The 18,507-nt window shown below is 39.7% G+C and overlaps 1 protein-coding gene across 1 annotated transcript in view; it reads left to right on the forward strand.

Moving 5' to 3' along the window:
* kif19 (kinesin family member 19) overlaps positions 1-18,507 on the forward strand; it is a 65,134-nt gene that overhangs the window by 21,671 nt on the left and 24,956 nt on the right. Inside the window, exons 3-5 of the mRNA XM_057826395.1 lie at positions 11,854-11,964; positions 12,049-12,136; positions 14,811-14,947. Coding sequence (XP_057682378.1) covers positions 11,854-11,964; positions 12,049-12,136; positions 14,811-14,947 — 336 coding nt within the window. The remainder of the gene's footprint in view (positions 1-11,853; positions 11,965-12,048; positions 12,137-14,810; positions 14,948-18,507) is intronic.

Raw genomic sequence — 18,507 nt, forward strand, 5'->3', positions numbered from 1 at the left:
TATTCTTACTGTAAGTCCTAAAATGACTTGTAAGTAAGTTTCCGATCGAAAACCTTCATCTGTCCTTATGAGACTGTTTCTGGTTCCTGACCTCCACCGCTGTCTGCCACTTAGTGAACTCTGCTCTAAGGGGTGAAGTTCACACGACACGGTTTACAGTAAGACTAATTACGCTTGTTTGTGATGTAGTAGGGGATTGTGCGCATCGCCTTTGAGTGTGAATGGAGAGGATAAAGTGGAGGGTCACAACAACATTATGGATGTACGTAACAAATTACTTCACATATGTCTGTGTGTGGTAAATTAATGAGTTGTAAAAGATTCTACATCACAGATTGTATGAAAGACGTTGGGATCACAAACACACATTTCCCAATTTTTCAGTGTTTCTTGCCTCCCCATTCTATGCAACTGTAAACGATTGTATGCTTGTGATCTTTAGGCTTCTCGATGTTTGGCATAAATTTGACACCAATTAGAAGGCCTTGTGCTGTACAATTTCTCCTCTTGAATGATCTCCAACACCTCGCAAAACATGACACCTCAGCTCGGTTTACAAACCCTATCAACTAAATCCACATGGCTACGAAGACCATATGGTGTGCAGGTAGCGCTCAGACAGATTAGGGTAGGGTGGAGGAGGTCGGAGTAGGGGGGTACCAGCAGGGGGGCTGGGCCGCACTAGATCTTGCTGTCTTGGCAAGAGAGCGCACCGACAAGATGAGCTGATTGGACGTTTTGCAGCTCAGGTTAAGTAAGCCTTTTTGCCACCTGCTCCCTTTCAAAACTCCTACTAATAGACCACCGATAGCAGTCACAAGGATTTATTAATGAGAGAATAAAAAATGTGTTATATTGTGGAACATATTGAATCGGCTGATGTCTCCTGTAAACAGAACATCAACATACATAACTTTTCTGGAGACGGATTTCAGTCATTACCTTTGAAGTGACATACAACATCACCAAAGAAAATGGCTGATCACCTTGCCAGTCCATAAGGATGTTTTTTTTAGCATTTTGAAAAGCCTGTCAAACGGGTCTTTAGAGTCCGATAGTGGCACACAGCGGGTGGGGCTTTATGACCAAAGCCCGTCACCATGGAGACACCCATGGGCCATTGTTTGTGTTTTTTTATTCTTCTTCTTGTTGCTCAGATGTCCCGCCTCCTAACAAGGGGTAATAAGGGTGTTGAAAGATGATGGAATATTCAGTGTTATTGTTAGGTATTCTGTCAGAGAATTACATCATGCAGCGTAATTTAATTATTTACCACTAATAGTAATCATTCTGCTTGCAAGCTACATTGTGTTCAATTTTGATGTATTTCTTCATTTTGTTTATTGCTATAATAATTATATTTTTAATATTATCATTGTATGTTGTTTTTATACATTGTATTTGGTGTTATTAGATAGGATTTTTTTTGTGTGCTCTAGAAAATTATTTATTCTAGGGCTGTCAAAATTATCGCGTTAACGGTCGGTAATTATTTTTTTTAATTAATCACGTTAAAATATTTGACGCAATTAACGCACATGCCCCACTCAAACAGATTAAAATGACAGCACAGTGTCGAGTGGACTTGTTACTTGTTTTTTTTGGAGTTTTGTCGCCCTCTGCTGGCGCTTGGGTGCGACTGATTTTATGGGTTTCAGCACCATTAGAATTGTGTAATTATTGACATCAACAATGGCGAGCTACTAGTTTATTTGCTGTAAGAATCGGAGAGGTGGATTTTGAGTTGTGTGGGCTCCCCCTGCCTTCTGCTAGCGCATGGGCAATTTTGCTTAAGTCTCCATAAGCAAAGGGGTTCACATACTTATTTTTCCATCCTTCTGTCATTGTTTGCATGCTATCCTAATTAGAATGTGAACACCTATAAATGTTTGGGTAGTGTTAAAGCAGGCACTGTATATCTGTGTAATTTTGACAAAGATCAGATCAAATTTGATGGTGATTTTATCCAGAAATGTGAGAAATTACAAAACGTTCAGATATTTTTTCATACCACTGTGGCTAGCTTTTAAATAACTCCTTATGCATTGTGCGAGTGTGTGTATTTGTGTTTAATATTTATTATTTATAATATAGTTTGTTTTCTATCAGAAAAACAATTTATTGCATTTGAATGGGTGATTGATTAGGATCTATTAGTGACAATAATAATAATTATATAATAATAATAATTACAATCATTTATAAGATGATATTTAGACTACTAAAATTTAAAATCACAACAGGCGTACTATTAATTTGACATTATTCATTTAGATCCAGTGTACCAGTATATATTGTATGTTAACACAACTCCTCTCATTGGCTCTCATTGGCTTGCTCAGGTTTTCCATACGCCGTGGCATCATTCCGCTTTTATTTTAATTTTATATTATGATTATCATAAACATAAACACTAACTGCTTTTGTTACTGTGTATGCATCAGTAGTTATGGCTGATGTTCCGCAGCCTTCCTTTCACAGAGCTCCATCATGGAGGATAATGCTTGTCCCATTATGACAACAAAAGAACTCTCAGAGCTTTTGTCGATGGGGTATTTTTTGGTTAAAAAAACAATCCAGGTAGCACAACTTGACTCATTCTCCTCCTGGGGGCTAATGTGACCTACTCCACTTCGCAGTACCTTCCCAATGACCTCAGAGGTAAGGAAAATAAGGACACGCTGTTCTTGCCCCCCCCCCCCCCCTTTTTTTTTTTTTTTTTTTTTTTTTTTTTTAACGACTGTTTGAATAGATGGCAGAGGAACAAGACAAGAGAGGCTCCAAAAAGGCAGCAGACAAGAGCTTCACGCTGTTTTTCTTCCAAGTGGCTCCAAATAGCCAGTCTGAGCTGGGAAAGTGGATAATCTCCCCTGTGCTCCTTATCCTGGACGAAGAGGGTTATTCTGCACTGTTTGTCTGTCATGTTTACTACTGGGACTCTTGTGGTTTCAGGCTATCATCCTGCCCTAAGCAGCAACAAAAAAAAATGCCACTGGTCACTAAATAGTGACCTAAACCCAAAGGTGCAGCTGGTCTGGTATGATAACTGGAAAATCCTCTTCTTGCAATTGCTTACATTTACAATTGAGTACAAGTCATTGTTTTTATGACAAAAAAAAAATCTACAATATACACCCTGCATTTATGTGTTGGACTGTTTCAGGGGGCTTTTTGCGCAGGCTGCATCTGAGATCCTGCCTGGTGTGTTATATCTGGCCCTCTATTTCTTTGGTGCTCAAGGCCTGCTCCTCAACTGCCATAATAGCACCTCTGTGCTCTCTTTCAGTCCAGCCCTCTCTAACCATTGAGAGGAGTTGTTCATATCTGCCACTTCAGTTATCTGTCGGTGGTACAGCCCATGCAGGGGTTTTTCCTCCAATGATGGTTCCTCCTCTGTCTCCTTTTCCAGTTTCCAGTGCCTGAGACATTCACTAAGTGTGTCATCTCTTGAGGCCATCTTCGTTATGTAATCGTGGAGCTTAGATGTTTCGTCTCGTATAGAGTTCCTGATGCTCACTAACCCTCGGCATCCCTCCTTGCACTTAGCATATACCCTCTGGATACTGGATTTGAGGTGGAACCCTCCGTGCATGGTGAGCAGCTTCCATGTTTTCACATCTGTCGTCTGAACTTCCTCCTTTGGCCAGCTTATTATCCCAGCAGGGTATCTGACCACTAGTATGGCATAGCTCTTAATTGTTCCGATCTTGTTCTTCCCATTGAACAGACTTCTCGGGACGTGCCTCACTCATTGCAGATACTTGACCGTTGCAGCTTTCCATGTGGCCTCTTCATGGTTACCATTTGCCTGTGGTATTCCAAAGTACCTGTAGCTCTCCTCAACATCTATATCCTGCGGTCTGGGCGTGCAACCTTCCCTCTCTTTGTCACCAGTTGACCACATTTCTCCAGTCCGAATGACATTCCATCTCCTTGGTATATGCCAAATATATTGCACGAAGGCTCTTAGTGTGGTGTTTACCTTGTACAGCTTCAAGCATTCCCGGATCAGTGTTGTCACAGATTACTTGAAGAAGTTATTTAATTACTGATTAATGATTATGCCTCAAAAAAGTAATCTAGTTACTTTACAGATTACTTTATTATGAAAGTCACAAAGTTACTTTAAAAATAATTTATCAGTTACTTTTTACCAATTTTTCTCCCTTTGCCGCCTCAACATAAGAATGAGAACAGAAAAATGTCATCACATGTAATTGACTTTCCGATAATTCAATTTAAAGGGGAAGATCAGAATTTTTCACATAAGGCTTTATCTTCGAGTTAGCAGAGGTTTAATTAGTTGATCGAGTTGATTTCAACCACCATTGACTCGCGCTAGCTTAGCTAATCCAGAGCCCTGCACTAACCAATAACTGAAAAACTGCATGGAATTTGTTGAAATCAACTCCACCGACTAATTAAACCCTTCTAACTCGAAGATTAAGCCTAATGTCAAATTGACTGCACAATAATCAACAACACACAAATGAATTGTACAGTGCAATAAACGCAAAGGTGGGGGCGGGCACGAATGCGTGCGCATGACCCGGAAGTACACTGTAGACACACGCGGTCAATTTGGCCATAAAATGTGGCAGCAACTAAGCACTGTACACTCAAACGGACATTCAACACATCCCAAAGATGCTAAACGAACACGTCACCTCACGGCATAAATGTGACAAGAATATGTTGTGAACAATGCTTGCCGATTTGGAGCAATGACTACCTGCCGTTGCAACAGCAAAGCTTCAAAACGACCGCGCATGTTGCGGCTCCAATCTATTGCTGGAACCCTCCAGAATGAAGGAAAAGTACTCAAGTTCATTTATGGACAAACACAGATCAACATTCCCTCGCAAATCTCAACAGGTGGTTGCAAGTGGCTCGAATTTGCACCCGCAGTGGCACACGCCTTTCTCAGTCCCAAAGCACTTAGCTCGTGTGACTACAGAACAAAACAGGAAGTAACTATGAGCGGTTACCATGGAAACGAACACATAGCTGGAACCTTTCGGGCAATTTCTATTCAAAAGGCTCTTTGCACATGGCTACAATATTCTTCATTCTACATACAGGTCATTCTGAGGCAATATAAAATAGTAACACACAGACACTAAGGAAACTAACTTTAATCAGATTACTGGTTTGGAAAAATGAACACGTTAGCTTACTCATTAATGAAAGAAAGTAATCAGATTACAGTAACGCTTTACTTGTGACAACACTGTCCAGGATCCATGTGTGCAGCACGAAGTCATAAGGTTTGTGGTAATCAATCCAAACAGTGCACAGGATTGATATCTATATTTATATACATACTGTATTGGCCCGAATATAAGACGGTGTTTTTTGCATTGAAATAAGACTGAAAAAGTGGGGGTCGTCTTATATTCGTGTTCTAGACATTATACCCATTCACGACGCTAGATGGTGCTAGATATCATTGAAGCGATGTTCTGTCATGAAAGATCTCAGCTACTCTCAAGTTAACCAGTTTGCAATATTTTATTGCAATGTTTTTCCTTATTCAGATTTGTTTCAAGACTACAGTTACAATTAGACTTCACTTTGATGGTTAATGCAGTTATTGCAATTTTGTTGTTTTATCACAATAGATTGGTTTAATTACATTTCAAAAACCAGAAGCCATTCATTCACGAATGTGATTGTGTTTTAGTTTACATATTTAAATGTTCAGATATTGAGATTTGAATGAGGCAAAATAACATGCTTTTTCTCTCATATATATTGTTATAATCATTTGTTTCAGATGTGCTGTAATTATTTTCTTTTTTCGTCTTGAAAAAGAGGGGGTCGTCTTATAATCAAGGCCGTCTTATATTCGGGCCAATACGGTATATGTTTTTTTAATACATTTTTGCATAGGGAGAAAACACTTTTTACTTGTAAATTTTAAAGCAAGTTCTTTATACTTATACTTGAATATTTTTTTCTTAGGTTGTTATACTATTCCTTAATTAATTTTTTGCATCTGTATCTGTACTTCATTCACCCCTGATAAGATTATAGATTGTACCCTGTGTCAGCTGTTAACATTACAGCTGTGCAGAAAGCGCCAAGGCAGACACGTCTTATATAACCACAGCGAGACGACACTGGACCTGAAAGGAGATCCAGGCTGGCATTGATGGGGTGCGCAGAGGGCAGCTGGCAGACTTTCTATCAGATAACCGATAACCTTCCATCGCTTTGGTTGCATTTCGGAAAAAATTCGACAATGGCAAATGTTGCGCTATCTTTATTTGTGGCCTTTCGAACACAGATAAGAGAAAATACTAAATCCACAAAAGAAGGCTGGAGATCAGGTTCAAATGTGAACACTCAAGACTGCTGCAGACAGGCTTACCGCAATTACACTTTATCACTTTCTTCAAAATCCACAAATTTTCACTTTCAGTTCAAAGCATGCTGTCTCCATGGCGTCGCGGGAATAAAATGTCAGAGGGACAAGCTGATACACATGCACAAAAACAAACATACTACAAAAGCGCTCGTCTTAATCTTGCCGGCACATGCTGGAAAAAAAATAGGACTGCAACTGACCTGTGACCTTGGAGGCCGGCGTCATAAAGAAGTGAGCGGTCCAGTTGTAAACGATGACGTGCATTTGTGTTGACCTTTTGTGTATGCGTGTGTGAAAAAACATTATCTCCTACAACTGCTGTTCACCATCTACTCTTTGAGCAAAGCATGCGAGTAATAATTTTCCCTTGGCTAAACAAATTTCCAATTCTTATATTGTCGTCGTGCATTTAATCACTCCGTTGTGGTTGAGAGGATGAATTTGAATTTTAACCCCTTTGTGCACGAATTATAATTAGGTTTTTTGTTTGTTTTTATTACATTCATTTAGGACAGAGTTCTCAAACGTGCTGCCCAGGGGCCAATTGGGGCCCCTATTTGAAATCCAATTGTAGTATTAATGTTGCCCACACATAATTTGCAAAGGGAAATTAAAAAAATCTATAGATAAGTTTAACTAAAATGAATGAATGAATTGAAGGATCCATTTTGGAACAAAAATCAATTCTCTAAAAAGTAACAAGTAAAAAAATTGAATTGCCAAAAAAAACGCAAATAAAAAAAAAAGCCATGAGTTATAGAGATCTAAATAATTATAAATAAAAATAAATTTAATATAAAAATAGAAGAAGAAAGACATAATTTAAAGTGCGTATGACACCAAAAAAGCTGTTTATTTCATATTTCACGCTGTGTTTTATGCTCCTGAATGAAATGGACCGCTTGGATGTGTGTGGAAGCGATCGTTGTACTAGTATATATTCAATATTTGAATTTCGCGCCATGAAAATGAGTTACTTCCGGCTCCAGTCTCGGGTTTAGGATGAATGCGAATGTGACGTCACCCGGGTCAGCATCTCACAATACAGCATTGCTTCATAGCATGCAGATGGACTGCGGATTCAGCTGATTTGGCGAATTAATTCGTTTATTTTTCGCCTCATGCCAGCCAAATGGCTGCAGACTTTTGTTGCTGCACCAGGGAGAGGCGTGTGGGACTTTTTGGGTTTCAGAAAGTTCCCGTTCAACCCGAGATTGGCCAAAACTGTGGGACCATTGGCCTTATGAGGAAGTGAGTAAACATCATGTTTTGTAATATGTCAAATACTGGGATCATGGCACACGTTTTAATACGAAGGTGGCTTGCAATTTGTGGCTGACATGCTCCTTGTCCACCAAGAATGACACTCGGCCGACGACCAGCGGCTTGTCGCACCCCTCTACCGCCAGGACAGCGCTCGGCTTATACTTGACTTATTGCCTCTTCGTGTGCCCGGTGTTCTTTCAAATTTAACACCCCATTAGAAATTGCAAATTTGTGTTAAAAATGGCCGCGAATACATCGATTACAAAGTAAACAATACAAACTTTCTTTAAATGAAGGAATATTTACATACGTTTGATCATGGACGGACGGACATGTAGAAAAGCTCTCCTCAGACACATCCTGCCATGTTAGCTGCAACAACAACTGCACGCCACTCTCACACTGTTTACGTCTTTCACCGTGTAGTAAAGCATTATTTTACGCAATATTCATGTTGACATTGTGGCAGCTAAGTGCTCCTCTGATGTCAGCTGGTTTGTCTGGTGGTCATTCTGCAGCTGCTTCCCGGGCAAACGAGAGCTCTTGCCCGCAGCAGGGTAATAAGTCCGACAAGCTGTAATTTGCTCGCCGCCAGGCAGGTTGCCGATCGGCAAAAAAAATCAACAACCCCGCTGCCATGTGACATGATCCTGGGTAGTTTTATGTGATATGATCCTAGGTAGTTTTGTGTGATTTTGCGCTTCGAAAGCCGCGAATAAGACTGAAACAGCACTCGGTTCGGGTTAGCATGTCGGCTAGCTGTCATGACTCCTGGTTTATTTACGCTCTCCGAAGCCAGGGCAGGGAAATGACAAAAAACTCCGGTGGCATAAAGTATAGTTTGGGAGGTGCAAGAAGTGGACAGTTTTGACCGTGATGGAGTAATTTTGCCATGTCATACCGAATAAATGCATTTTTAATATTTCATTTTCCATTTAGCACTAGACTGTTATTTTTCATGACCATACCATTTATTTCGCAATTGGGGACATATTCTTCGATAAAAAGAATATCCTGTAAAAATATTGTAGCATAGAGAGACTGAAACCGTGACATTTTGCGGCTTTCTTCGTCGCATTTTCCTCGTTCCGAAAAATTCCCCCTCAATGGGCTGAATTGTAAATCAGATAAAACCATGGCCCTGTCGACGTCATCCTCCTGTTGGGGACGCTATAGCCCTATAATGGTCGGCGTGGCTAAACGACGGATTAAAACACAAATTTATCGTCATCTGCGCTATGCCAAATTGTTGTATATTGTCGAATCGTCTCAAAATATGATTCAAATTCACCTAATAATGCTATTTTAGACTTTTTTAATCCTGTTGTACACACTTTAAATAAATGTGGCCTGGGTATATATTTTTATGGGAATTTATTTCTTTTTTTATTTATTTCTTTTTTTCTAAATCTCAGGTGACCTAACATAGCTTAACTCTTTGGCACCCATTGACGTCCAATCCATTTTAACTTCCAGTTGAGATGGATTGGACGTCTATTGCCTTCAATAGGTGTTTTCAATATCAATTTCCTTCTTTTACTAACTACTACAGCACATACTCTGTGAGATGGTCTGGCAGTAAATGAGTTAAGCTAATGATAACTTTTGAACAGATGTCCACTCTAGTGACCGATGTCTCCGAAAGGGTTCAAATTATTAAGCTGATCCCTGAATTGTCGCTGTTAATGGGGGTCAGAACAACCACTGAAAATAAAAAAAACGCCTAGTGTCACTCCCCCTATTTTTATCATACTTTTTTTTTTGTGTATATATACATATCATTAAATGTATATAAACCCTATACATGCATATGTTATCATTAGAACATGAAATAATAGTTTGAAGCATGTCAGTAAAATATTAATAATGTAAATAACATTCATAAAATAATGTGTAAACAACATGAAAACAATGCAGTCTTAATTCGCTGGGTAAAGCAGAGAAGCTAGGTGAAATGTCTAAGCCAATCAGCTTGCGAGATTCCCCAGTCTGGAGGGATTTCTTATGGGGGATGGTGGCCAGCAAATAAGAGAGGTGGATTTTGAGTTGTGCGGGCTCTCCCTGCCTTCTACTTGCGCCATATTTTCTCCATTTTTAATTTTTGATGAATATTTTTTAAAAATCCACAGTGCACTGAAGACCGAAGCTGAGCTGCATAAGTTACGAGGGCTCACTGTATTTTATTATTATTTAGTGTTTTAAGCAAAGGTTTTAGGAATTAGTCTGACACCTACACATTGAGACTACCACTCAAATTCATATAAAACCTTGTTTGCTATTGTAAGGCAGCTAAAGTTTGATAAAATTGGATAAGCATGACCCAGTAATCAGAACAGGACCTGCTCCATATGTCACTCATGGTGCTAGTCTCAAGTGACTCGAAAAGACACAGGAAGTGTGCCAATTTTTGAGGGGGGACGCTGGCATTCCAAGGTTCTTTTTAATATTTTGGGGAATTCATTTAGGCTTCAGCTAGGCATGTGCCGGTATGAGATTCTGACGGTATGATACCCTTAAGCGTCACAGTATTGTAATTACGGCTCTAAAATATGTTACTTTGAGATATCTGGGGTAAAAAAAAAACAGGATTTTTATTTTTCAAAACTTACCTTATTGGCCCGAATATGAGACTGGCCTGATTATAAGACGACCCCCTCTTTTTCAAGACTCAAGTTTGAAAAAATACTTTTTGAACACCAAATTAATTTTTATACAGAAAATAATTACAGTACATCTGAAACAAATGATTATAACAATATATTTGAGAGAAAAAGCATGTTATTTTGCCTCATTCAAATCTTAATATCTGAACATTTAAATATGTAAACTAAAGTGCAATCACATTCGTAAATGAATGGCTTCTGGTTTTTGAAATGTAAATAAACCAATCAACAAAATTGCAATAACTGCATTAACCATCAAAGTGAAGTCTAACTGTAACTGTAGTCTTGAAACAAATCTGAATAAGGAAAAACATTGCGATAAAATAATGCAAACTGGTTAAACTTGAGAGTAGCGGAGATCTGTTATGACAGAACATCGCTTCAATGATATCTGGCGCCATCTAGTGTCGTGAATGGGGAGAGTAGCTGAGGTCTGTCATGACAGAACATCGCTTCAATGATATCTGGCACCATCTAGCGTCGTGAATGGGTATAATGTCTAGACCACGAATATAAGACGACCCACTCTTTTTCAGTCTTGTTTCAATGCAAAAAACACCGTCTTATATTCGGGCCAAGACGGTATTAGCAAATTGGAACATAAGTATAATGTTAAGTTAAAATGTCTGTTAATTTTTGGGGAGTAAATTGGGGGTGGGACCCAAAAAAAAGCTCGGCTTCTTCCCACTCCTTTTCGAGCTACGTATGTACTGAATGTATTTGTTATTAATTTTTGTTCAAATCAACATTACTGGTACTATTGTTATTTGTTTTTCCCTATTCTTGCTGTTTTTGTTATTACTGCTCGAAATAAATTAATCAATCAATCAAAATAAATAAGAAAAGTAACTAGAAATAACTGAAATATTCTAAATAAAATTGAAATAAATGCAGTCCTTTAGGTGAGTTTAAACCCACAGCCACAGCTCAACATTATTACCATCAGAACAAATGGATTATTTTCCATAAAAAGCACGTGTGTATGACTCGTATCACATTATACACTCTCTTTCTCAACACAGACAGTTGCCAGAGAAAAAAACACCAGGTGTTTATGACATCGCTAGACAGACTAAACACGCTGAAGTTAACTCTTGTAGGTGATGTGAAACGTTCATGACAGTATTTACTAACCTTTAATTTTGTATAAATGCTGCAGCCACCCTCCGCAAACATGTTTTACATGTCAGTTGGACCTTCTCCTCTAAGCCGTGGCTACTTTTCTGGAGCCAAAGTATTCCCAAACCAGCGATTTTGTTTTCTTCGATGGGGGAAAAGTTCAGGAGTTTCACCTCCTCCAGCCATTGTGTAGCACAGCTGACCCACTGACACTAAGCAAAAACTAGTGGGGGAGGGTTGAGCCTTGCAGCTACAAGCGAGGGATTTCTCCATGAATTTTTGTGACATAAAAAACGGCTAATACCGAAGGGACGGCATGACGGAAAGTTTTTGCGGTTTTGAAACCGTGAAGCTTTCATACCACGGTATACCTTGAAACCAGTAATCAGCACATGTCTAGTTTCAGCATCTTTAATTCTTATCTCACCTCGCCAGATGGTAATTCTGATGGACCCCATGGAGGATCCCGATGACGTCTTGCGGGCCAACCGCTCCAGGGAAAAGACCTACATGTTTGACGTGGCCTTCGATTACTCGGCCAGTCAGGTTGGTCCGAAATAACAGATGAAAAGTATGAAAGTTTGTTACTGTAATAAAACCTTCAACTCAGAATTTTTTTTCCATGCGCAGGAGGAGGTGTACCGTGCCACCACCAAAGGCCTGATTGAGGGCCTCATATCAGGCTACAATGCCACTGTATTTGCCTATGGACCCACAGGTTAGATCTTTTAAAAAATATTTTATGCATGGGGCAGTCTGACAAATTGCTGTCCCGTTAAAAAATGAGCTTGTTACCACCAACAGAATAATGCGATTTTTGGTCACTTCCTTGTTAACTCATTGGCTGCCATTAACTCATTCACTCCCAGCCATTTTCACCGGTGCAACCCCCTTCGCTCCCGGCCGTTTTACTGGATTTTGACTGATTTTGCAAGGCCCACAGAAAATTATATAAACATAGAACCCATCAAAAGAAAGATTAGACTTTTCTTTCAGCAAAAAAAAAGTTAGTTCATATCTTTTTCCATTATTTAGAAATCAGCATTAGAAAATAGCTTAGTCTGAGCAATTTTCCAATTTCTTGAGCAATTTTCCAATTTCTGATGCAAAAACAGAGAAATTAAGCTTTTTGTGAAAGCATATATTTCAAACATAACTGACTTTTACACAGCTATTTTTTGCTTTAGTTACATCCCAAACATCTGAAGAATGTTTTCCTTTTACAAAATAACATAAACAACAACACAAATAAAGCTTTTGATAGCAAAGTAACACTTTATTTACACATAACTAACTAAGAGATGACGCTGTTATGGCCGGGATAAACAGCCAGGGTAAAAGTTTCCCTCATCGCCGCCTGTCTCTGCTCGGCAAGCAGCATAGACTTAACGACATCGTCCGCTGCACTGGTGGTCCCGGTCATTCTGCTCGGTCGTCCAACGCCTGGCATCCCGGCCATCCTCCTGGTTGTTCTGCTCGGTCGTCTGCCGCCTGGCATCCTGGACGTCCATTCGGTCGTTTTCCGCCAGCGCCCCGGCCGTGCGGCCCGGCCATTAGTTCCGTTGAATTGGGTTGCGAGTCTTCCCAAATGCTCTACTACCCTCCAGTGGCCAGTTTTATTGCCTTAAAATGGATTTTCAGCGTTGTGCTTTGGAGCTAAGTTGAAACAGAACCCAGAGATGTCTCTTGTGAAAAAAAACGTAAATGGGGACACTGAAACAATTAAAAGTTTTTGGGAGCAAATGAGTTAACGCACTAGTTGTCCAATCTATTTTGACTGGGAGAGGCGAATGAACGAACATTTGTTTATTTGCCCCTCCCAGTCAAAATGCAATGGACGTCTAGCACCGTCAGTGTCACTGAAAAATAAGCATTACCAACCAAGCCTCCCGGTTTAAATTAATTGGATACCTATTGTTGTCAATGGCAGAGGATGGGTTCGTTTTGGGTCATGTTGTTATTCATTTTGGGGTACTGACAGGTCACTTCCTACCAGTGTTGTTAATCTTACTTTACAAAAGTAATTAATTACAGTTACAAATTACTTCTCCCAAAAAGTAATTGCGTTAGTAACTCAGTTACCTGAATGTAAAAGTAATTAGTTACTTGGCAAAGTAACTGGCGATAATTTTCTTTTCTTTTTTTTTTTTTTTCTTTCTCAAAAAAAAAAAAAAAAAAAAAAAAAAAAAACAGGTCACACAATGCAAAGTTTAAAGGGTTTTTGGGACAATTCGCCCTAGCCCAATTCTTTACCCTAAACTTAGCTAGACACTGGGGTATTGCGGATATTGCGATAACTAGATAGTAACCTTTGCTATGTGTGGAAGTCATTTAATGTTCTGAATCAACCGTTAAAGTTGTTAAAATTGCTCCCGTTATTGCATTATTCCCTTCTGTCTACTTTTGACATGTGTAAGTTTTAAAACTGTTTCATTATTTAAAGACAGATTTAAGTCAAGATTTTGCCGATTTAGGAGCATTTTAGATAAAAGGTTACTTAGGTTTGCTTGGAAGGTTCTCTACAACAGAGCTTTCCTAAGAGGTCTACTGCTTTAAGATGGCGGCTGTTTACTAACGCATCTAATTCTTTATATGTTGCTAATGCCACTGTGTCTGTCATTTGCATCTAGTTCTACAATATATGATTTCTACCGTAGCATTATGTGGGCGTAGTTTGTAGGCTATCGTTCTACAGTCAGGTATTATTGGAGCCACCTAGCATTGCGTTTGCAACGGCGTCCCCACTCCTGCTCTGCTCTCTCGTCTCCGTGAGTCCGTCTCTCTCAGACTTTTCTCGCATCAACCAACGTAGTAACGCAGAGTAACGCACGCCTTTCCCGCCTCAGTAACGCTAACGGCGTTGACAGGATAAAAAAAGTAATTAATTAGATTACTCACTACTGAAAAAAATAACCCCGTTAGTAACGCCGTTATATTCTAACGCCGTTATTAACAACACTGCTCACTACACATCTTGGCGCATTCCGGGGTCACTTCCAGTCACTTTTAGGGCTTTTCCTGATCCCGTCCTGTTGATATTTTTCTCCATTGGAAATGAATGGGCACTTTTAAAATTATTAAGGATGTTTTTGTCGAATTTGAATTGTAATCCTAAATTTTGGTCAAAAACTACAACTTTTGCACGCCTTGATTTCCAGAATTTTTCAGATGTGTAAATTATTTGAATCAAATATAAAATGAGACAGATATTGAAATTTGACAAATTTTTGCCATTTAAATGAATTCGACTCCTTTGTTTAAAAAGTGGAATACTGTATGTGGAAGATTTTCTTTACAAAGTATCTTCTTAATTATGTTACCATGATGGTTTATGTTGTTTGGCCCAGTATTTAGAATTATTAGATGTTTTAAATTATGTGGGTGTTATCCAGGTTGTGGTAAAACGTACACCATGTTGGGTACCGACAAGGAGCCCGGAATCTACGTCCGCACCCTCAACGACCTCTTCCGGGCCATCGAGGAAACCAGCGATGACATGATGTACAGCGTCTCCATGTCCTATCTAGAGGTGGGAGCTTACTTCCCTCCCCAAAAGCTAAGAAGTTAAAAGTTTGACACATTTTATGATTCTAATGAGTATGAAAAACCTTCAGTTCATTTTTCCTCGTATAGAGATTATCCCCACTGAGAGGCGTCTCTGAATCCGGCATTGAAATTTCGCTTTATTGTGCCGCTGCCATTAGGCGCTCGTTATGGAAGCCAGCATGTGTGTGTGTGTGTGGGTCGTATGGATGATGAACGCCGGCTGCTCAACACCCGTTTCACGCCGTTTCCAGGCAGTAAAGAGCTTGAAAGGTTTTTTATAGCCTTCAAAGAACATCATAAAATGAATGGTTATATCTACAGTGTGCTGTCACATTTACAATTTTCAATAAGTGTTGAAAGGAAAAAAAAATACAATGGTTATATCTATAGTGTGCTGTCACATTTACAATTTTCAATAAGTGTTGAAAGGAAAAAATATACACTGTACAGCGTGGTATTTATAATAGTCAAGTTTTAATTTTATAAAGATTGATATATATATATACATATATATACATATATATACATATATATATATATATATATATATAGATAATCTTACGAATAAAGCATTTTAGGAGAAAAGGTTGTGCTGAAAACATTGTTCATATATATTTATTAAGATTAAAAGTCATCCTTTTTTTTTTTTCTTTCATACAAATTTAAAATCTGATCAAAACTAAAATCAGATTCCGACCACCCTCCCAGGATTTCTTTTAAAAGTTTAAATTTGGAATCTAAGGGTTAAAATAAACTTGTATTAATCTAAAGATAGGAATAAAATTATCTACTGTGAATTAAAACTTAATTAAACAGTCGCAATTGCTTTTTTAGGGCGGTCAAACGTATAAAATTTTTAATCGCGTTAATTGCAGCTTAAAAATTATTTAATCGTAATTAATCGCAATTCAAACCATCTATAAAATATGCCATATTTTTCTGTAAATTATTGTTAGAATGGAAAGATAAGACAAGACGGATATATACATTTAACATACGGTATATAAGTACTGTATTTGTTTATTATAACAATAAATCAACAAGATGGCATTAACATTATTAACGTTCTCTTAAGGCGATCCATGGATATAAAAACTTCTAATTCTTAAAGATAAATGTTAGTACAAGTTATAGAAATTCTTCTCCTCTTAATGTTTTCGTTTTATTAAAATTTGTAAAATTTTCAATCAAAATATGAACTAGTAGCTCGCCATCGTTGATGTCAATAATTACACCATGCTCACTCCCCAAACCCATAAAATAATTTGGACCCACCCGCCAGCAAAGGGGGCCAAACAACAAAAAACAAGTAACAAGCGAACATTACTCTGCTGTCATTTTAATCTGTTTGAGCGGGGCATGTGCGTTAATTGCGTCAAATATTTTAACGTGATTAATTTTTTTAAAAATTACCGCCCGTTAACGCGATAATTTTGACAGCCCTACTTTATTTTTTCCCCCCTCAAACAGTGTTGTTTTTGGTAGCCCTTTTAATTTTCGTCTTAGCCAAGTCTTTTGGATGAGAATTCTTATTAGTGTCAGGCTAGGTTCATACAGCAGGCGTTAATGCACGAATCAGATTTTTTCGTGTTTTTCCAATTCAAGTGAAGCATTAACTTGACGGTCTGAATGGGAAAAGTCGCATAAAAGTGGACCATTTTAAATCCGATCGAGGTCACTTTCGTATGTGGTAAAAATCCGATTTGGGCCACATTTTTACAGAATGTGGCTGCGGTCTGAACTGTCAAGTCCCCCAAATCGGAATTCATGCAGCAAGTATGTCAGCAAAGAGCGAGAGACAGGGCGCTATGGTACCGATGGAGCTGTGCATTCGCAATAGCGCCAAGCTTGAACGCAGCTTTTAGAAGACGTGGGCTTGACAACAGTCATAAAAAATAAAATGGGTGGGGGGGTGTTTCCAGAAAACACAGAATCGGACGTTAAAATTCCTGTGCGGGCACATGCAAAAGACTTCTCGATGAATGTTGGTAGTAAACATGGAGGAATTAATTTGTGTGTACGCATCATCAATAGTTTCACTGGGTCATGGGGTGTTTCGGCCTTTGACACAATACACCCTTCCCAGAGGCGGCCAGCTGCAGGGTGATCAGCCCTGAGCTTGTGTCCCAAGCCCAATTGGCCAAGGCAGTCGCCTTGGTGCAACGTGGCAAAAACCTCAGGGGGACTATGCATGGCAGGGGTGTCCAGTTCCCTGAGCGGGGCTAAGGCTGACCGCATACCTCCTGACGCACTACCTGAGGGCCCAGCTTGGGTCGTTCCTCTTTAGCCATTCTTCCAGCTGCTTCTGACGCAGCTTTGATGGTTGTGCGCTGGCTCTAGCCCCTGACTCCTAAGTCCCTCAGGAGCTTTGTGTAAGTTGTTCCCACAAAGCCTCTGCACCCGACTTCCACTGGGCGGACTTCAGCGTTCCAGCCACGCTGTTGAGCTTCAGCGGCTAGCTCTAAATACTGCAGGTGTTTCCGCTCATAGTCACTCCATGAGTCCTCCCATGGTACAGTGAGTTCGATGATAAATACCTTTTTTAAGGAGGGGGACCAGAGCACCAAGTCAGGCCTGAAGGTGGTAATAGTGATCTCTGAGGGGAACACCAGCTGTTTGCCGACATCTGCCTGCATCACCCAGTCGCGTGCTGGGCACAACTGGCTTCTCTCTGATGGTGTAGTAGACCTCATGGCAGCTCGGCCCCTTTACGAACAAAGGCAGGTCCCCAAGAGATATTAGATCTCTGTGGTAGGGCATTGATGTTAATTCGCTTTCCCTCCAGGGTAGAAGCAATGCTCTTCAAGACCTGGTTGTGGCGCCAAGTGTACCGTCCTTGGGTTTTACACCCTGTAAGTATGTTTCTGAGGGAGGCTGGCTTGGTGCACAGGACACACGCAGGATCTTTGCCAAACCACTTGTGGAGGTTTGTTAGCGTTGGTAGGACATCGTATGTTGCTCTGATGGCGAAGCTCAAGCTCTTAGCGTCCATGGCCAGTACATCCCTCCAACTAAGCTTTCTCTTTTTATCACCCTCCCACCGTATCCACAGACCTTGTTTGCCAAGGGTGACTGCCATGGCCCCTCTTGCTGCCTCCTCTTGACGCCGCACCACCACCATCGCGGCAAATCACATGAGTGACACAACCAAACACTGCTACGATGCGTGCTAACTACATACGATCAGAAAATGTCACACATTGTGAACTTACAAGAGAAACTATGGTGAATTTTATCTCGTTCTCATCGTGTCAAACGAAAACTGGCATCCATCTTGTTATGTTTTAGTCTCCCAAGACACGTTTTTTGCTTATCACATCATTGTCATGAAAAAGTTGTTCGTTGACAAAAACAACACTGACCCCATAGGCAGAGTTTGATTTTTGGGGCAGGTGGGGCACAACATGTTGATGACCCCAAAACGCAGTGTCAGCAATAAAATTAACTTACAAGAATGTTTTTAATAATAAGTTGACAATGAGCGTTTTTTTGTTTCTCATCATTCTTGAGGGGAATTCTAAATCAGGCTGCTTAGGACAGCTA

The sequence above is a fragment of the Corythoichthys intestinalis genome, chromosome 21 (genome assembly GCF_030265065.1).
Source record: "Corythoichthys intestinalis isolate RoL2023-P3 chromosome 21, ASM3026506v1, whole genome shotgun sequence".
Classification (NCBI taxonomy): Eukaryota; Metazoa; Chordata; class Actinopteri; order Syngnathiformes; family Syngnathidae; genus Corythoichthys; species Corythoichthys intestinalis.